Here is a 22,138-nt window from a genome sequence, read left to right on the forward strand (position 1 = left end):
AATAATCCCATGCATGCTATCGGACCACCACGGCCTAAAACTGGTCTTCAATAACAATAAGGGAAGAATGCCCACATATACTTGGAAATTGAACAATGCTCTACTCAATGATAACCTGGTCAAGGAAGAAATAAAGAAAGAAATTAAAAACTTTTTAGAATTTAATGAAAATGAAGGTACAACATACCCAAACTTATGGGACACAATGAAAGCTGTGCTAAGAGGAAAACTCATAGCGCTGAGTGCCTGCAGAAAGAAACAGGAAAGAGCATATGTCAGCAGCTTGACAGCACACCTAAAATCTCTAGAACAAAAAGAAGCACATACACCCAGGAGGAGTAGAAGGCAGGAAATAATCAAACTCAGAGCGGAAATCAACCAAGTAGAAACAAAAAGGACCATAGAAAGAATCAACAGAACCAAAAGTTGGTTCTTTGAGAAAATCAACAAGATAGATAAACCCTTAGCCAGACTAACGAGAGGACACAGAGAGTGCGTCCAAATTAACAAAATCAGAAATGAAAAGGGAGACATAACAACAGATTCAGAGGAAATTCAAAAAATCATCAGATCTTACTATAAAAACCAATATTCAACAAAACTTGAAAATCTTCAGGAAATGTATAATTTCCTAGACAGATACCAGGTACCGAAGTTAAATCAGGAACAGATAAACCAGTTAAACAACCCCATAACTCCGAAGGAAATAGAAGCAGTCATTAAAGGTCTCCCAACCAAAAAGAGCCCAGGTCCAGACGGGTTTAGTGCAGAATTCTACCAAACCTTCATAGAAGACCTCATACCAATATTATCCAAACTATTCCACAAAATTGAAACAGATGGAGCCCTACCGAATTCCTTCTACGAAGCCACAATTACTCTTATACCTAAACCACACAAAGACACAACAAAGAAAGAGAACTTCAGACCAATTTCCCTTATGAATATCGATGCAAAAATACTCAACAAAATTCTGGCAAACCGAATCCAAGAGCACATCAAAACAATCATCCACCATGACCAAGTAGGCTTCATCCCAGGCATGCAGGGATGGTTTAATATACGGAAAACCATCAACGTGATCCATTATATAAACAAACTGAAAGAACAAAACCACATGATCATTTCATTAGACGCTGAGAAAGCATTTGACAAAATTCAACACCCCTTCATGATAAAAGTCCTGGAGAGAATAGGAATTCAAGGCCCATACCTAAACATAGTAAAAGCCATATACAGCAAACTAGTTGCTAACATTAAACTAAATGGAGAGAAACTCGAAGCAATCCCACTAAAATCAGGGACTAGACAAGGCTGCCCACTCTCTCCCTACTTATTCAATATAGTTCTTGAAGTTCTAGCCAGAGCAATCAGACAACAAAAGGAGGTCAAGGGGATACAGATCGGAAAAGAAGAAGTCAAAATATCACTGTTTGCAGATGATATGATAGTGTATTTAAGTGATCCCAAAATTTCCACCAGAGAACTACTAAAGCTGATAAACAACTTCAGCAAAGTGGCTGGGTATAAAATTAACTCAAATAAATCAGTAGCCTTCCTCTACACAAAAGAGAAACAAGCCGAGAAAGAAATTAGGGAAACGACACCCTTCATAATAGACCCAAATAATATAAAGTACCTCGGTGTGATTTTAACTAAGCAAGTGAAAGATCTGTACAATAAGAACTACAAGACACTGAAGAAGGAAATTGAAGAAGACCTCAGAAGATGGAAAGATCTCCCATGCTCATGGATTGGCAGGATTAATATAGTAAAAATGGCCATTTTACCAAAAGCAATCTACAGATTCAATGCAATCCCCATCAAAATACCAATCCAATTCTTCAAAGAGTTAGACAATATACAAAGAACTCAAGAAGTTAGACCACAGGGAAACAAATAACCCTATTAAAAAATGGCGTTCAGAGCTAAACAAAGAATTCACATCTGAGGAATGCCGAATGGCTGAGAAACACCTAAAGAAATGTTCAACATCTTTAGTCATAAGGGAAATGCAAATCAAAACAACCCTGAGATTTCACCTCACACCAGTGAGAATGGCTAAGATCAAAAACTCAGGGGACAACAGATGCTGGCGAGGATGTGGAGGAAGAGGAACACTCCTCCATTGTTGGTGGGATTGCAAACTGGTACAACCATTCTGGAAATCAGTCTGGAGAATCCTCAGAAAATTGGACATTGAACTGCCTGAGGATCCAGCTATACCTCTCTTGGGCATATACCCAAAAGATGCCCCAACATATAAAAAAGACACGTGCTCCACTATGTTCATTGCAGCCTTATTTATAATAGCCAGAAGCTGGAAAGAACCCAGATGCCCTTCAACAGAGGAATGGATACAGAAAATGTGGTACATGTACACAATGGAATATTACTCAGCTATCAAAAACAACGACTTTATGAAATTCATAGGCAAATGGTTGGAACTGGAAAACATCATCCTGAGTGAGCTAACCCAATCACAGAAAGACATACATGGTATGCACTCATTGATAAGTGGCTATTAGCCCAAATGCTTGAATTACCCTAGATGCCTAGAGCAAATGAAACTCAAGACGGATGATCAAAATGTGAATGCTTCACTCCTTCTTTAAAAGGGGAACAAGAATGCCCTTGGCAGGGAAGAGAGAGGCAAAGATTAAAACAGAGACTGAAGGAACACCCATTCAGAGCCTGCCCCACATGTGGCCCATACATATACAGCCACCCAATTAGACAAGATGGATGAAGCAAAGAAGTGCAGACCGACAGGAGCAGGATGTAGATCGCTCCTAAGAGACACAGCCAGAATACAGCAAACACAGAGGCGAATGCCAGCAGCAAACCACTGAACTGAGAATAGGACCCCCGTTGAAGGAATCAGATAAAGAGCTGGAAGAGCTTGAAGGGGCTCGAGACCCAATATGTACAACAATGCCAAGCAACCAGAGCTTCCAGGGACTAAGCCACTACCTAAAGACTATACATGGACTGACCCTGGACTCTGACCTCATAGGTAGCAATGAATATCCTAGTAAGAGCACCAGTGGAAGGGGAAGCCCTGGTCCTGCTAAGACTGAACCCCCAGTGAACTGGACTGTTGGGGGGAGGGCGGCAATGGGGGGAGGGTTGGGAGGGGAACACCCATAAGGAAGGGGAGGGGGGAGGGGGATGTTTGCCCGGAAACCGGGAAAGGGAATAACACTTGAAATGTATATAAGAAATACTCAAGTTAATAAAAAAAATATAGAAATAAAAAAAATATTTATTTCAAGAAAGACAAATTTTTGTAAATTAAATTTAAAATGTTAGTTAAGGGACTGACAAGTTGGAACATGAGTAAAGGAGGTTGTAGCCAGGCCTGATGAAATGAGCTTGATCACTGAGCTTACAAAGTAAAAGCAGAGAGCATACTTCTGCGAATTTCCTTTGAAATCTACCTGTGCTGAGGCACATTTTTGGTACACATAAACAGAGATATAATTGAACACACACATAATAAATAAATAAAAGCAATATAAATATATAATTTAGGGATTTTTTAGTTTCCTGAATATTTTATCTTCCCTTTTACTCTTCCCTAAAGACATTTTTTATTTTTTGAGATTTTAATATAATCACTTTCCCCTTTCATTTTCTCTTTGCAAACATTCCCATACATACACTCTTTGCTCTCTTTCAAATCCATGGCCTTTTTTCATTAATTGTTATTACATGCGTATACATAATATATTCTTAATATAACCTGCTAACTCTGTATAATGACACTGACATGCATGTTTGAATGTATGTTGTCAGGGATGATCATTTGGTGTTGGATGAACCAAATACATTTTAATTGGTGTCTACTCTTCTCTGACCATTTTCTCCATAGTGCCTCTTTTTTTTGTCTCCTTTCTTGGACTTCTATCCTTGCATTTTCTTCCTCTGTGATTCTCCTCTCTTGAATCTTATTCTTAAGCATTCAAGCATTCTTTCTAAAATAATAAATGAAAGCCTTAATAAGATGAAATACAATCTTATTGAAGTCTGCTTTCCTCCCTGCCAGATTTCCTACCTCTCACTGACAAAGAAGGGAATGATATGCATTCATTCTTCCATGATGTGCTCTCGCTAATCTACCTCATCATCTATTCCTTGTTAGGACAGAGTGTATATCTGTTTTTATAAAAGTCATAAAAGATCCAGTCTTAAAAAAAGAATTAAAAGTAATAAAACCCCAGTGTAGGGTATTGTAATGGGAGGTAGATGGGAAGGGGAACACAAATATAAAGGGGAGGGGAAAGGGTTAGGGGGCTGATGGACAGGAAAACGGGAAAGAGAATAATATTTGAAATGTAAACAAGAAATACCCAATTTAATAAAAATGGATGAAAAATAATAAAAGCATAAAATGATATATTAAATATTTTAAGAAAAAGAAACGCCATGCTTACTGCTTTTCCTAAAGGCCTCCAAATCTTGCAATGTGCAGATATCTTTCTGATCTTGGATTTCCCCTCAGTATGTTTTCCTATGACCAGACATTCTCTGACATTCCTGATCTTACCCATAATTATTACATGTCTGTTTTCCTCTCCTATCATTTTTTAGGATTATCTCCATAAAATAATTCCCATGATCTATACTGCCAGTTTTTTTATTTCTGTACATGTTTCATACTGTCATTGAAACATGTTTCATATTATTTGAAAGCCAGGAGAGTATTTATTTTCAAGTCATAATCTTCATTTGTTACATAGACTTCAATCATCTCTACTTATATTTATGAGAATTACAATTACTAACTCTGCCCCCTTCATACTCTCTCCAAAAACCTAGTCATTTTTCACACAATAATCAGTTTTGTTGCTGCTTCTTTCTGTGGGTAGAATTCTGCCTTTGTCTCTCTAGGATGGACTCTGTGATCATTAATCTTGGTTGCTAATTTGATAAGATCTGGAATGGGGTAAGACCTCTGAGTGGGTCTGTGAGAGTATATCCTGGAAATGTAGCAGAGGGGGCCATCTTGCACAGTGGGAAACACCTTTTGGTGACTGCGCTGTTATAGAGAGGTCTGAGGAAAGTTAGTGTTGCCTCCAGCTGCTGTAGCCCCTTACAGGTGAGTCCACTCTGTGTTGCTGCTGTTGTCGTCATTCAGTGATAGGGGAACCCTTTGGTTTTCCAATCTTCCAAATCTGGACCGAGGACAATGGCTCCCCAAGTATTCTGTTTTTCTAGAGAACACGACTAATAGATTCCCTTTTAGTCAAGTAATTTTCTTTCTGTGTATATAGAGCAGCCAGTCACATTCCTTATATGATATCACCTTGTTTAAATTATTAAGTGAATTATTAAGTGGGTTTGACTACATCATAATGAATTCCATAATGAATTTGCCGTTATTATCAACCAACACAACTTAAAAGTCATCTCTCTATACTCAGTCTCCCCCTATTTCTTTTTTCTCCCTTCACCCACCATCTCGTCTCTTTGAAATAAAACCAGTGGTATCCAGATCAAAATTAATGAGGAATTTTTATAGAGAAAAACACAAAGCATCCATCTTAGGTTTAACATTTTAATATGAAATCTGGAGGAATGGGTGTCTTCTTATCTTTTCTATCATCATCAACAACAAAATATTTATTTTAACAGAGGAAATATGAGTAGTGATACAATAACTACAATGTTGAGAGATATCAGGTGCTCTGTGTAATTAGTTTGAATTCACCTACTGACCTGGTTTCCCTACTCTTTACTGTATGGATTAAATCCTAAGAAACTGAAGGTGAGCAGGGAAAACTATAATTATGCAATCTAGAAGGGAACACCATCTGTCCAGGAGCAAGAGGAATCACAAGGCTCTGCCATGCTGTGTGCCAATCTAAAGAAACAGAGACGACAGAACAAAGAGGCATCCTTTGAGAGTGGAACATTATTTTTTGAGATTAGTATGGAATATTTTTCTTTATAGCAGTTCGGAGGAATAAAGAAGAACTCTCAACTGAAAAGACCCTGGCGGGTAGAGAGAAGCTGTGGTCATGTGTGTTATGGCACACAACGTGTATGTTTGCTCTCTGTAGAGTTCATAAGCTCAGTACACATAGCGGTTGGGTCTACTTTAAATATCATGTTCTGTAGAAGCTTGTTCAGTGCTTGTACAATTATTTAGAAATTGAATAAATAGGTGAAGATGTGTGAGCCTGATGACTTTCCAAGTGTCACCAGTATTCAAAGGAATCTATGTATACACTGCTAGGAAGTATTCATTCTAACCCGTGTGAAAGAGGTATCACAAAGAAATCAAATAATAAAAACTTCCTAAGAGATGCTTTTTTCAATGAATGATTTCTGTATGAATAGTAACTGGGGATATGGATATTCAGAGTTAACGGTCTCAGGAAGAATAAGGAAAAAGAAGATAAAAATTGAAATCACTTTTCCTTTGCTGTGTCACTTGGCAAAACACAAATACATTTTTACCCATTGTTAACTCTTTGTGTTTCTGCTGGTTTTAGATATTAAAATAATTTTAATAAGTACACATAAGTTTAGTTATTTAGGGGCATATTGATTATTCCCTAACGTGTGTTACTTTGGTCTCTAAGAGCATGTACACTCGTGTACATTCTTAACCACTATATACTAATAATTAAAATTTCACGAAATTGATGTTTACAAAACAAATTAAATCAGAATCTTCAAATAAAATCAGCAATGTGGCAATCTTAGCATCGCAGGGCTATGAAAAGTGTGTTCTTATTTTCTATGTTTTCTTTTCCAGAGCCTTAATCTTTTTATTATTTACTAAAGAGAAAAAACAATGCTTTAAATAGCTTCTTATAAAATCAGAAAAGAAAGGATGGAGAAGACCATTCTAGTATCTATACTTCTAGCAATCTAACTTATGTTTCAGCAGTTTTGTGAACACTTTCCTGATATTTTAGCTTTCCTAATGCATAGTTTCCTACTTTGAATGGGCATAATCATTATGTCTTTAGTTTTCATAACTGCAAAATTAGCCATACCATTTGAAAATTATTTAATATGTACGGGAAGAGGTAGAAGAAGAAGTAAACATATATTTAAATGAGACAGTTCATATGTATTTACACTTGGGAAAATGATCATATTTTATAAAGCTCCACAGCATAGACCATATAGATTAAAACATCACTGATGATATTTATTCCAGAATATTAGGCCACAAAACTGATAATGCAAAAGCATTTACCTCCTTCTCCAACATCAAGCCTTCTGCTCTCAGGTTCTTTTCAAATGTGTTTCTTTTGTCATATTGTATATTTGTTTTTCGATAAACCAGGATGTAATCAATTCTCTTTTTGCCATCTTTGAATAAAAGCCCACTGGATGCTATGTAATTCATGTCATTCTGTGGGGGAAAAATGAGCATTGGTTAATAGTGTAAGTTAGATAATCATGCATGCTTGTTACAGGCTCTGGTAAACCAAACCATAATGATCTGTGTATCTTGTTCCTACTAACATCTATGGGAAGATTGTTCAAGCTAGTCTGCAATCTATGAAACGTTTTTAATTTGATGCCTGATCCTGATGTTTGAGTTGGTCTATGTTTTATTCAATAAGTCTTTATAAAAAAAAAACCTCAAAACAACAACTATATCTTTTAAATTGACTAAGTCATGTTCAGATGTAATTATTTTCATACTTTATCATGTTCATTCACAACTTACATTTCAAAGACAAAGACACTAAGCCTGATAGAGCTAAAACCAGTATAATACCATGTGTTGTTTAAAACTTACAGGAATCATTGCTTTTCTAAACCTTTGTTCAATAATGCTGAGACCAAACAATAATTCCTGAACTGCAAGTCTAGGGAAATGTTTACTCTTAGGCTATGACTGCAAAGTGATGGAAATAGCTCTCGTTAAACTCAGAGCTGGCTAATCAAGACTGGCTGAGGATGCTGAGGACGCAGCTTAATGTAGGAAAATGCTTGCTGAGCAACCCAGAGGAACCGAGTGGGAATCTTCAGAATTCACATAAGCCAGACACAAAAATGTGTTCCTCAGTGACCCCAACAAGCCTCAATGTGGAAATGGAAGGAGGAGACCAGAGAGTTTTCTGACTTTCCGGCAAATGCAGCAGGAAAGACAAAGTATTTTTCAAACAAGGCAGAAATATCAGGACTGAAGTTTGTCATTTAGCTTGTTCACTGTAGCCTTCATATGCAGTCTGTATACCTACCCACAAAGCAGTTTGAAAGATCTCATGTTGTTATTATCTGAAGCTATTTTTGTAAACTGGCAGGTTTTCAGCTAGATATCTTTCATCCAGGAATGGTCCTAAAATATCTTAACCAGCTGCACGGAGCAGCTTGTTGTCCCCACCCCCACCCCAACCCCCACCCCCAAGGCTCCATTGTCCAGTTGCCCTGAGTTGCATGCTCAACCAGCCCCTCTTCTCTTCAGTCACTACTCCAACAGCCTTCACCAGACTTGTTGTACCAGGAACAGCCAAATTACATCACTTCCCACCACAACCCTTTGCCCACCAAATCCCCTGTGCACAGCTGCCCTCAGACATGCAATGCCCCTAAATACCATGGTCCAGCTCAAGGCTGCCTGTTTAAGACCTGCCCCCCCAGGAATATGTAGGTTAGTCCTGCCTTCTTGAGACATGCTACACCAGGAACATCCAGGATCAATCCAAGGGCTAAAGACCATCATAAAAACATGATCAATAAGATCCAGAGCAACAGGGCAGTAGGGCTGTAGCTGTCCTACTACAGCAAGCCCTGGATACCATAACACAATGCATAAGGAAATGACCTTAACTTTAATAATAAAGCGATCTGCTGCATACAAAAAACACATCTCATCAACAAAGTCAGACATTACCTCGGAGTAAAGGGTTGGAAAGAAGTTTTCCAAGAAAATGAACCTAGGTGGCAAACTGGAGTAGCTATTTTAGTACATAATGAAATAGACTTTCAAGCGAAATTAATTAAAAGCTATTGGGAAGAACACTTCATACTCATCAAAGGAAAAATTCACCAAGGTGATGTCTCAATTTTGAAAATCTATGCCCCAGTACAAGGGCCCTTAAATTTGTAAAGAAAAAGAAAAAAAAAGTTACTAAAGTGTCAATGGCATCTCAAACCGTACACATTAATAGTGGGAGACTTCAACACCCCACATTCACCAACAGATAGATCATCAGGACAGATAGTAAATGGAGAAATAATAATAGAGGTTTTGAAGCAAATGGACCTAACAGATAACTAGTGAAATTTTCACCCCAATTAAAAAAATACATATCCCATAGGTAGCAATGAATATCCTAGTAAGAGCACCAGTGGAAGGGGAAGCCCTGGGTCCTGCTAAGACTGAACCCCCAGTGAACTAGTCTATGGGGGGAGGGCGGCAATGGGGGGAGGGTTGGGAGGGGAACACCCCTAAGGAAGGGGAGGGGGGAGGGGGATGTTTGCCCCGAAACCGGGAAAGGGAATAACACTCGAAATGTATATAAGAAATACTCAAGTTAATAAAAAAAAATACATATTCTTAGCAACACATGGAACCTTCTCCAAAATTGACCATAAAGTCAATGGCCACAAACAAGCTTCAACAAATATTTTAATTAATTTCTTGTATCTTATCAGTCTACCATGGATAAACTGGAGGTCAACGACAGCAGAGCAACAGAAAACCTACAAACTAATAGAAACAAAGTCTACAAAAAGGCCACTAGGTCAGGGAAGAAATAAAGAAATTAAGGACTTTTTATAACTCAATGAAAAATGAATGCACAACAGACCCAAACTTATGGGACACAATGAAAGTAGTATACACAGAATGTTCAGTACACTACATGCCTTCATAAAGAAATTGGAGAGATCAGGGTTTGTTGTTTTTTTGCATTTTATTGGATATTTTATATATTTACTTTTCTTTTTTTTTAAAAAAAACATTCTGTTTATTTTTATCTTCCGAATAACATTTGACTTTTACGTAGACCTTGTACATTGAGTGATAGATTGTAGGTTTGTCCCAAACTCAGGAACCATTTTTTTCATATTTCTTTTTACACTGTTTGTAAAGTTTTGAGTTCAAAAAGAAAAAAAAAACTGAACTAAATTTAGAACAACAATGAGGAAGTTATGGGTGAGAAATAAGTGTTCTACAAGCAGATGTAACAGAAGTAAAATTAGGAAAACAAAGCTTTTCCCAGGAATAGAGGGAATTGCCCCAAAGAACAGCAGATAAAATATTTTTATAACATTGTCTTGCTTCTTTTCTCAATGAGACTCTATGACTAATAATGACAAACTTGAAAACAACTGAGAGATTTCTGTTTGCTTACTATAACTATTAACTAATTGTGCATGTTTTATTTTAAAATTAAACTTCACTTCCATTTTTATAGTACAGAAACAACATTCATTTCTGTAATAACTGGACAAGGTGTTATGACAGAGGCTTTGCTCAAATACGGTTAAAAATTGCTAATGTTTTATTTTATCACACTCAAATCATAAGGCATTAAAACTGCCAACATTTTGGTAGTGCTGTGTAAGTTCTAGCCTTGTGGGATTCTCTCAGAAAAGCTTCATACATTCTTCCTTCATAAACAAACTTTGCTTATTCTGTATTTGGAGGGAGTTTAAATCTACTTTATACTTTTCCTTTGATCAATCATAACAATATCTCACCAACAATCATCTCAATATCTCTCTTGACCTGTGGCTAACTTAATGTTATTCATTAACCTGAATGTCACTTTTTTTTGTGGTTCAGTATTTATTTGCTATGATAACACTAATATGCACATCAAATATGGTCATCATTTTTTTTTAATTAGGCAACTTCTTTTTTTTTTATTAACTTGAGTATTTCTTATATACATTTCGAGTGTTATTCCCTTTCCCGGTTTCCGGGCAAACATCCCCCTCCCCCCTCCCCTTCCTTATGGGTGTTCCCCTCCCAACCCTCCCCCCATTGCCGCCCTCCCCCCATAGACTAGTTCACTGGGGGTTCAGTCTTAGCAGGACCCAGGGCTTCCCCTTCCACTGGTGCTCTTACTAGGATATTCATTGCTACCTATGGGGTCAGAGTCCAGGGTCAGTCCATGTTTAGTCTTTAGGTAGTGGCTTAGTCCCTGGAAGCTCTGGTTGCTTGGCATTGTTGTACTTTTGGGGTCTCGAGCCCCTTCAAGCTCTTCCAGTTCTTTCTCTGATTCCTTCAACAGGGGACCTATTCTCAGTTCAGTGGTTTGCTGCTGGCATTCGCCTCTGTATTTGCTGTATTCTGGCTGTGTCTCTCAGGAGCGATCTACATCCGGCTCCTGTCAGTCTGCACTTCTTTGCTTCATCCATCTTGTCTAATTGGGTGGCTGTATATGTATGGGCCACATGTGGGGCAGGCTCTGAATGGGTGTTCCTTCAGTCTCTGTTTTAATCTTTGCCTCTCCCTTCCCTGCCAAGGGTATTCTTTTTCCTCATTTAAAGAAGGAGTGAAGCATTCACATTTTGATCATCCGTCTTGAGTTTCGTTTGTTCTAGGGATCTAGGGTAATTCAAGCATTTGGGCTAATAGCCACTTATCAATGAGTGCATACCATGTATGTCTTTCTGTGATTGGGTTAGCTCACTCAGGATGATATTTTCCAGTTCCAACCATTTGCCTACGAATTTCATAAACTCGTTGTTTTTGATAGCTGAGTAATATTCCATTGTGTAGATGTACCACATTTTCTGTATCCATTCCTCTGTTGAAGGGCATCTGGGTTCTTTCCAGCTTCTGGCTATTATAAATAAGGCTGCGATGAACATAGTGGAGCACGTGTCTCTTTTATATGTTGAGGCATCTTTTGGGTATATGCCCAAGAGAGGTATAGCTGGATCCTCAGGCAGTTCAATGTCCAATTTTCTGAGGAACCTCCAGACTGATTTCCAGAATGGTTTTACCAGTCTGCAATCCCACCGACAATGGAGGAGTGTTCCTCTTTCTCCACATCCTCGCCAGCATCTGCTGTCACCTAAGTTTTTGATCTTAGCCAATCGCACTGGTGTGAGGTGAAATCTCAGGGTTGTTTTGATTTGCATTTCCCTTATGACTAAAGATGTTGAACATTTCTTTAGGTGTTTCTCAGCCATTCGGCATTCCTCAGCTGTGAATTCTTTGTTTAGCTCTGAACCCCATTTTTTAATAGGGTTATTCGTTTCCCTGCGGTCTAACTTCTGAGTTCTTTGTATATTTTGGATATAAGGCCTCTATCTGTTGTAGGATTGGTAAAGATCTTTTCCCAATCTGTTGGTTGCCGTTTTGTCCTAACCACAGTGTCCTTTGCCTTACAGAAGCTTTGCAGTTTTATGAGATCCCATTTGTCGATTCTTGATCTTAGAGCATAAGCCATTGGTGTTTTGTTCAGGAAATTTTTTCCAGTGCCCATGTATTCCAGATGCTTCCCTAGTTTTTCTTCTATTAGTTTGAGTGTGTCTGGTTTGATGTGGAGGTCCTTGATCCACTTGGACTTAAGCTTTGTACAGGGTGATAAGCATGGATCGATCTGCATTCTTCTACATGTTGCCCTCCAGTTGAACCAGCACCATTTGCTGAAAATGCTATCTTTTTTCCATTGGATGGTTTTGGCTCCTTTGTCAAAAATCAAGTGACCATAGGTGTGTGGGTTCATTTCTGGGTCTTCAATTCTATTCCATTGGTCTATCTGTCTGTCTCTGTACCAATACCATGCAGTTTTTATCACTATTGCTCTGTAATACTGCTTGAGTTCAGGGATAGTGATTCCCCCTGAAGTCCTTTTATTGTTGAGGATAGCTTTAGCTATCCTGGGTTTTTTGTTATTCCAGATGAATTTGCAAATTGTTCTGTCTAACTCTTTGAAGAATTGGATTGGTATTTTGATGGGGATTGCATTGAATCTGTAGATTGCTTTTGGTAAAATGGCCATTTTTACTATATTAATCCTGCCAATCCATGAGCATGGGAGATCTTTCCATCTTCTGAGGTCTTCTTCAATTTCTTTCTTCAGTGTCTTGAAGTTCTTATTGTACAGATCTTTTACTTGCTTGGTTAAAGTCACACCGAGGTACTTTATATTATTTGGGTCTATTATGAAGGGTGTCGTTTCCCTAATTTCTTTCTCGGCTTGTTTCTCTTTTGTATAGAGGAAGGCAACTGATTTATTTGAGTTAATTTTATACCCAGCCACTTTGCTGAAGTTGTTTATCAGCTTTAGTAGTTCTCTGGTGGAACTTTTGGGATCACTTAAATATACTATCATGTCATCTGCAAATAGTGATATTTTGACCTCTTCTTTTCCGATCTGTATCCCTTTGATCTCCTTTTGTTGTCTGATTGCTCTGGCTAGAACTTCAAGAACTATATTGAATAAGTAGGGAGAGAGTGGGGAGCCTTGTCTAGTCCCTGATTTTAGTGGGATTGCTTCAAGTTTCTCTCCATTTAGTTTAATGTTAGCAACTGGTTTGCTGTATATGGCTTTTACTATGTTTAGGTATGGGCCTTGAATTCCTATTCTTTCCAGGACTTTTACCATGAAGGGGTGTTGAATTTTGTCAAATGCTTTCTCAGCATCTAATGAAATGATCATGTGGTTCTGTTCTTTCAGTTTGTTTATATAATGGATCACGTTGATGGTTTTCCGTATATTAAACCATCCCTGCATGCCTGGGATGAAGCCTACTTGATCATGGTGGATGATTGTTTTGATGTGCTCTTGAATTCGGTTTGCCAGAATTTTATTGAGTATTTTTGCGTCGATATTCATAAGGGAAATTGGTCTGAAGTTCTCTTTCTTTGTTGTGTCTTTGTGTGGTTTAGGTATAAGAGTAATTGTGGCTTCATAGAAGGAATTCGGTAGGGCTCCATCTGTTTCAATTTTGTGGAATAGTTTGGATAATATTGGTATGAGGTCTTCTATGAAGGTTTGATAGAATTCTGCACTTAACCCGTCTGGACCTGGGCTCTTTTTGGTTGGGAGACCTTTAATGACTGCTTCTATTTCCTTAGGAGTTATGGGGTTGTTTTAACTGGTTTATCTGTTCCTGATTTAACTTCAATACCTGGTATCTGTCTAGGAAATTGTCCATTTCCTGAAGATTTTCAAATTTTGTTGAATATTGGTTTTTATAGTAAGATCTGATGATTTTTTGAATTTCCTCTGAATCTGTAGTTATGTCTCCCTTTTCATTTCTGATTTTGTTAATTTGGACGCACTCTCTGTGTCCTCTCATTAGTCTGGCTAAGGGTTTATCTATCTAGTTGATTTTCTCAAAGAACCAACTTTTGGTTCTGTTGATTCTTTCTATGGTCCTTTTTGTTTCTACATGGTTGATTTCAGCTCTGAGTTGATTATTTCCTGCCTTCTACTCCTCCTGGGTGTATTTGCTTCTTTTTGTTCTAGAGCTTTTAGGTGTGCTGTCAAGCTGCTGACATATGCTCTTTCCTGTTTCTTTCTGCAGGCACTCAGCGCTATGAGTTTTCCTCTTAGCACAGCTTTCATTGTGTCCCATAAGTTTGAGTATGTTGTATCTTCATTTTCATTAAATTCTAAAAAGTTTTTAATTTCTTTCTTTATTTCTTCCTTGACCAGGTTATCATTGAGTAGAGCATTGTTCAATTTCCACGTATATGTGGGCATTCTTCCCTTATTGTTATTGAAGACCAGTTTTAGGCCGTGGTGGTCCGATAGCACCCATGGGATTATTTCTATTTTTCTGTACCTGTTGAGGCCCGTTTTTTGACCAATTATATGGTCAATTTTGGAGAAAGTACCATGAGGAGCTGAGAAGAAGGTATATCCTTTTGCTTTAGGATAGAATGTTCTATAAATATCCGTTAAGTCCATTTGGCTCATGACTTCTCTTAGTCTGTCTACATCACTGTTTAATTTCTGTTTCCATGATCTGTCCATTGATGAGAGTGGGGTGTTGAAATCTCCCACTATTATTGTGTGAGGTGCAATGTATGTTTTGAGCTTTAGTAAGGTTTCTTTTATGTATGTAGGTGCCCTTGTATTTGGGGCATAGATATTTAGGATTGAGAGTTCATCTTGGTGGATTTTTCCTTTGATGAATATGAAGTGTCCTTCCTTATCTTTTTTGATGACTTTTAGTTGGAAATTGATTTTATTTGATATTAGAATGGCTACTCCAGCTTGCTTCTTCTGACCATTTGCTTGGAAAGTTGTTTTCCAGCCTTTCACTCTGAGGTAGTGTCTGTCTTTGTCTCTGAGTTGTGTTTCCTGTAGGCAGCAGAATGCAGGGTCCTCGTTGCGTATCCAGTTTGTTAATCTATGTCTTTTTATTGGGGAGTTGAGGCCATTGATATTGAGAGATATTAAGGAATAGTGATTATTGCTTCCCTTTATATTCATATTTGGATGTGAGGTTATGTTTGTGTGCTTTCATTCTCTTTGTTTTGTTGCCAAGACGATTAGTTTCTTGCTTCTTCTAGGGTATAGCTTGCCTCCTTATGTTGGACTTTACCATTTATTATCCTTTGTAGTGCTGGATTTGTAGAAAGATATTGTGTAAATTTGGTTTTGTCATGGAATATCTTGGTTTCTCCGTCAATGTTAATTGAGAGTTTTGCTGGACACAGTAACCTGGGCTGGCATTTGTGTTCTCTTAGGGTCTGTATGACATCAGTCCAGGATCTTCTGGCCTTCATAGTTTCTGGCGAGAAGTCTGGTGTGATTCTGATAGGTCTGCCTTTATATGTTACTTGACCTTTTTCCCTTACTGCTTTTAATATTCTTTCTTTATTTTGTGCGTTTGGTGTTTTGACAATTATGTGACATGAGGTGTTTCTTTTCTGGTCCAATCTATTTGGAGTTCTGTAGGCTTCTTGTATGTCTATGGGTATCTCTTTTTTTAGGTTAGGGAAGTTTTCTTCTATGATTTTGTTGAAGATATTTACTGGTCCTTTGAGCTGGGAGTCTTCACTCTCTTCTACACCTATTATCCTTAGGTTTGATCTTCTCATTGAGTCCTGGATTTCCTGTATGTTTTGGACCAGTAGCTTTTTCCCCTTTACATTATCCTTGACAGTTGAGTCAATGATCTCTATGGAATCTTCTGCTCCTGAGATTCTCTCTTCCATCTCTTGTATTCTGTTGGTGAAGCTTGTATCTACAGCTCCTTGTCTCTTCTTTTGGTTTTCTATATCCAGGGCTGTTTCCCTGTGTTCTTTCTTGATTGCTTCTATTTCCATCCTCAATTCCTTCAACTGTTTGATTGTGTTTTCCTGGAATTCTTTCAGGGATTTTTGTGTCTCCTCTCTATGGGCTTCTGCTTGTTTATTTATGTTTTCCTGGAATTCTTTCAGGCATTTTTGCGATTCCCCTCTGTAGGCTTCTACTTGTTCTCTAAGGGAGTTCTTCACGTCTTTCTTGAAGTCCTCCAGCATCATGATCAAAAATGATTTTGAAACTAGATCTTGCTTTTCTGGTGTGTTTGGATATTCCATGTTTGTTTTGATGGGAGAATTGGTCTCCGATGGTGCCATGTAGTCTTGGTTTCTGTTGCTTGGGTTCCTGTGCTTGCCTCTCGCCATCAGATTATCTCTAGTGTTACTTTGTTCTGCTCTTTCTGACAGTGGCTAGACTGTCCTATAAGCCTGTGTGTCAGGAGTGCTGTAGACCTGTTTTCCTCTCTTTCAGTCAGTTATGGGGACAGAGTGTTCTGCTTTCGGGCGTGTAGTTTTTCCTCTCTACAGGTCTTCAGCTGTTCCTATGGGCCTGTGTCTTGAGTTCACCAGGCAGCTTTCTTGCAGCAGAAAATTTGGTCTTACCTGTGGTCCTGAGGCTCAAGTTAGCTCGTGGGGTGCTGCCCAGGGGCTCTCTGCAGCGGCAGCAACCAGGAAGACCTGTGCCGCCCCTTCCGGGAGCTTCAGTGCACCAGGGTTCCAGATGGTCTTTGGCTTTTTCCTCTGGCGTCTGAGATGTGTGTGCAGGGAGCAGTCTCTTCTGGTTTCCCAGGCTTGTCTGCCTCTCTGAAGGTTTAGCTCTCCCTCCCACGGGATTTGGGTGCAGAGAACTGTTTATCTGGTCTGTTTCTTTCAGGTTCCGGCGGTGTCTCAGGCAGGGTTCCTGCCGCTCCTGGGCCCTCCCCCAAGGGTGCCCAGAGGCCTTATACAGTTTCCTCTTGGGCCAGGGATGTGGGCAGGGGTGAGCAGTGTTGGTGGTCTCTTCCGCTCTGCAGCCTCAGGAGTGCCCACCTGACCAGGCAGTTGGGTCTCTCTCTCACCGGGTCTGGGAGCAGAGAGCTGCTGCGGGCCGGGATCCGCGGGTGTGGGACTTCCGGTAAACACAGAACATGCCCGGTCCTAGAGAAATTTGCTTCCGTGTGTCCCAAGCTCACCAGGCAGCTTTCTTGCAGCAGAAAATTTGGTCTTACCTGTGGTCCCAAGCCTCAGGTTCTTTCGTGGGGTGCTGCCCAGGGGCTCTCTGCAGCCTATATTTACTTTTCAAATATTACCCCCTTTCCCAGTTTCCCTTCTGGATCCTCCCTATCCCATCCTCCATCCCCCTGTATCTATGAGGTGCTTTTCCTCCCACATACCAACTCCTCCCTCACTGCCCTGGTATTCCCCTACACTGGGAATTGAGCCTTCAGAGTACCAAGTGCCTCTCCTCCCATTGAGGCCCAACAAGGCTATCCTTTGCTGGGCAGCTGGAGCCATGGGTTCCTTCATGTGCACTCTTTGGTTGTTGGTTTAGTCCCCGGGAGCTCTGGGGTATCTGGATAGTTGCATACCCCTTCACCTCCTTCAGTTCTTTCTCTAACTCCTTCACTGGGCTCCGTGTGATCAGTCCAATGGTTAGCTGCAAGAATCCTCACCTGTATCAGTAAGGCTTTTGCAAAGCCTCTCATGAGACATCCATATCACGCTCCTGTCAGCAAGCACTTCTCTGCATCAGCAATAGTGACTGGATTTGATGACTCCATATGGGGGGATTTGATGACTGCCAGGTGGGCAGTCTGTGGATGGCCTTTCCTTTAGACTTTGCTCCACTCTTTGTCCCTATATTTGCCCCCATGAGTATTTTGTCCCTCCTTCTAAGAAGTACTGAAACATCCACATTTTGGTCTTCCTTCTTCTTGAACTTCATATAATTTGTGAATTGTATCTTGGGTATTCTGAGATATTGGACTAATATCCACTTATCAGTGACTGCATACCATGTGTGTTCTTTTGTGACTGGGTTACCTCATTCAGGATGATATTTTCTAGTTCCATCCATTTTCCTAAGAATTTCATGAAGTCATTGTTTTTAGTAGTTGAGTAGTGTACTCCATTGTGTAAATGTACCATATTTTCTGTATCCATTTCTCTGTCAAAGGACATCTGTACTCTTTCCAACATCTGGCTATTATAAATAAGGCTGCTATGAAGATAGTGGAGCATGGGTCCTTCTTATATGGTGGAATGTCTTTTGGGGGTATGCCCAGGAGTGGTATATCTGGGTCCTCAGGTAATATTATGATCAATTTTCTGAGGAACTGCCAGACTGATTTCCAAAGTGGTTGAACCAGCTTGCAATCCCACCCACAATGGAGGAGTGTTCCTATCTCTCCACAAACTCGCCAGCATCTACTGTCACCTGAATTTTTTATCTTAGCCATTCTTACCTGCTGTGAGGTAGTATCTCAGGGTTGTTTTGATTTGTATTTCCCTGATGACTAAAGATGTTGAACATTTCTTTAGGTGGTTCTCAGCCATTGTTTAGCTCTGTACCTTACTTTTAAATGGGGTTAATTGATTCCCTGGAGTCTAACTTCTTGAGTTCCTTGTATATCTTGGATATTAGGCCTCTAACTGATATAAGATTGGTAAAAATCTTTTCCCAATCATTTGCCTGCCATTTTGTCATATTGACAGTGTCCTTTGACTTACAGAAAATTACAATTTTATGAAATCCCACTTGTCTATTATTGATCTTAGAGTATAATGCATTGGTGTTTAGGAAATTTTTCCCTTGCCCATGTGTTCAAGGATCTCCCCACTTTTGCTTCTATTAGTTTCAGTGTATCTGGGTTTTACATGGAGGTCTGTGATCCACTTGCATTTGAGCTTTGTACAAGGAGATAAGAATTGGTTGATTTGCATTATTCTACACACTGACTGCCAGGTGAACCAGCACCATTTGTTGAAAATGATGTCTTTTTTTTCTATTGGATAATTTTAGCTCCTTTGCCAAAGGTTAAGTGAACATAGGTGTGTGTGTTCATTTCTAGGTATTCAATTCTATTCCATGGATCTATCTACCTGCCTGTCTCTGTACCGATACCATACAGATTTTTATCACAATTGCTCTGAAATACAGCTTGATGGTGATTTCCCCAGAAGTTCTTCTATTGTTGAGAATAGTTTTCGCTATCCTGGGTTGTTTCTTATTCCAAATGAATTTGCAAATTGCTCTTCCTAACTCTATGAAGAATTGAGTTGGAATTTTGATGGTAATTTCTTGAAACTGTAGATTGCTTTTGGCAAGGTGGCAATTTTTATTATATTAATCCTGCCAATCCATGAGCATGTGAGAACTTTCCGTCGTCTAAGATCTTCTTCAATTTCTTTTTTCAGAGATTTGAAGTTCTTGTCATACAGATCTTTCACTTGCTTGGTTAGAGTCACACCAAGGTAATTTATATTATTTGTGACTATTGTGAGTGGTGTCATTTCCCTAATTTCTTTCTAGTCTATTTATCTTTGAGTAGAGGAAAAGTGCTGATTTGTTTGAGTTAACTTCATATCCAGCTACTTTACTGAAATTTTTTATTATGTGTAGGAGTTCTCTGGTAAAATTTTTGGGGTCACTTACGTATACTATCATATCATCTGAAATAGTGATATTTTCACTTCTTCCTTTCCAATTTGTATCCCTTTTTTTCTAATTGTTCTGATTAGGATGTCAAGTGCCATATTAAATACATAGGGAGAAAGTGGGCAGCCTTGTCTAGTCCCTGAATTTAATGGGATTGCTTCAAGTTTCTCTCCATTTAGTTTGATTTTGGCTACTGGTTTTCTGTATATTGCTTTTACTATGTTTAGGTATGGCTTTTGAATTCCTGTTATTTCCAAGACTTTTATCATGAAGCGATGTTGAATTTTATCAAATGCTTTCTCGGCATCTAATGAGATGATCGTATGGTCCCCCCCCCCGTTGAGTTTGTTTATGTAGTGGATTTCTTTAATGGATTTCCCTATATCTATGAAACCTACTTGATCATGGTGAATGATCCTTTTTCATGTGTTCTTGGATTCTGTTTGGGGGAATTTTATTGATTATTTTTGCATCAATATCCATAAGGGATTTAGTCTGATATATTCTTTTCTTTGTTAGGTCTTTGTGTAGTTTAGGTGTAATCAAAATTGTGGCTTAAATGAATGAATTTGATAGCGTTCCTTCTGGTTTCTATTTTGTGCAATATTTGAAGAATATTGGTATTAGATCTTCTTTGAATGTCTGATAAAATTCTGCACTAAACTTACCTGTTACTGGGCTTCTATTTGTTGGGAGACTTTTAATGACTGCTTCTACTTCTTTAGGAGTTATGTGACTATTTAGATGATAAATTCTCAATTACCATAGATGGGAAACCAAGATATTCCATGACAAAATCAAATTTACCCAATATCTTTCCACAAATCCAGAACTAAAAAGGATAATGTTTAAAAAACTCCAACACAAGGAGGGAAACTACACCCTAGAAAAAGCAAAAATGTAATCTTCTTTCAACGAACCCAAAAGAAGAGAAACACATAAACATAATTCCACTTCTACCAACAAAAATAACAGGAAACAACAGTTACTATTCCTTAATATCTTTTAATAGACTCAATTTGCCAGTAAAAAGACATAGACTAACAGACTGGATATGTAAATAGGACCCAGCATTTTGCTGCATACAGTAAATCCACCTCGGTAACAAAGGCAGAAACTACCTCAGAGTAAAAGGCTGGAAAAAATTTCCATTCAAATGATCCAAGAAAGAAGTTGAAATAGCCATTCTAATATCTAATAAAATTGACTTTCAACCAAAAGTTATCGAAAAAGATAAGGAAGAATACTTCATACTCATCAAAGGAAAAATATATCATGATAAACTCTTAATTCTGAATATCTATGCTCCAAATGCAAGGGCACCCATATTTATAAAAGAAACTTTACAGAAGCTCAAAGCATACATTGAACCACACACAATAATAGTGGGAGACTCCAACACCCCACTCTCATCAATGGACTGATCATGGAAACAGAAACTAAACAGAGACACAATGAAACTAACAGAAGTTATGAACCAAATAGATTCAACAGATATCTATAGATCAGCACCTCATGGTACCTTCTCCAAAATTCACCATATAATCAGTCACAAAATAGGCCTCAACAGATACAAATAGATTGAAATAATCCCATGCATCCTGTCAGATCATCACGGACTAAGGCTGGTCTTAAATAACAACAAAAACAGCAGAAATCTCACATACACATGCAAGTTGAACAAGTTTGACTCAATGACAACTCGGTCAAGGAAGAAATCAAGAAAAACATTAAAGACTCTTTAGAATTTAATGAAAATAAAGCATACCCAAACTTATGGGACAGAATTAAGGTAGTGCTAAGAGGAAAACTCATAGCTCTGAGTGTCTCCAAGAAGAAACTGTAGAGAGCATATATTAAAAGCTTGACAGCACACCTAAAAGCTCTAGAACAAAAGAAGCAAATATACCCAAGAGAAATAGATGGCAGGATATAATCAAACTCAGAAATGAAATCAACCAAGTAGGAACAAAAAGAGCTACACAAAGAATCAACAAACTGGGAGCTTGTTCTTTGAGAAAATCAACAAGATAGATGAACCCTTAGCCAGAGGGCGCAGAGCAGTATCCAAATTACCAAATTATAAATGAAAAGGGAGACATAACAACAGAAACTGAGGACATTCAAAAATCATCAGATCCTATTACAAAAAACTGTTCTCAAAAAAAAAAAAAAACTGAAAAATCCGGATGAAATGGACAATTTTCTAGACAGATACCAGGTACCAAAGTTAAATCAGGATCAGAGAAATCTTTTATTAGTAACTTAACAGCACACCTAAATGTTTTAGAACAATAAGAAGC

At 38.5% G+C, this 22,138-nt stretch overlaps 1 protein-coding gene across 2 annotated transcripts in view; it reads right to left on the bottom strand.

Annotated features, from left to right (window-relative positions):
• Window positions 1–22,138, bottom strand: part of Ano3 (anoctamin 3) — a 314,454-nt gene that overhangs the window by 127,095 nt on the left and 165,221 nt on the right. For both annotated transcript variants that reach the window (XM_039106460.2, XM_039106461.2), the window contains one exon: window positions 7,217–7,375. In XM_039106460.2, the coding sequence (XP_038962388.1) occupies window positions 7,217–7,375 (159 nt within the window). The remainder of the gene's footprint in view (window positions 1–7,216; window positions 7,376–22,138) is intronic.

The sequence above is a fragment of the Rattus norvegicus genome, chromosome 3, assembly GCF_036323735.1.
Source record: "Rattus norvegicus strain BN/NHsdMcwi chromosome 3, GRCr8, whole genome shotgun sequence".
Taxonomy (NCBI): Eukaryota; Metazoa; Chordata; class Mammalia; order Rodentia; family Muridae; genus Rattus; species Rattus norvegicus.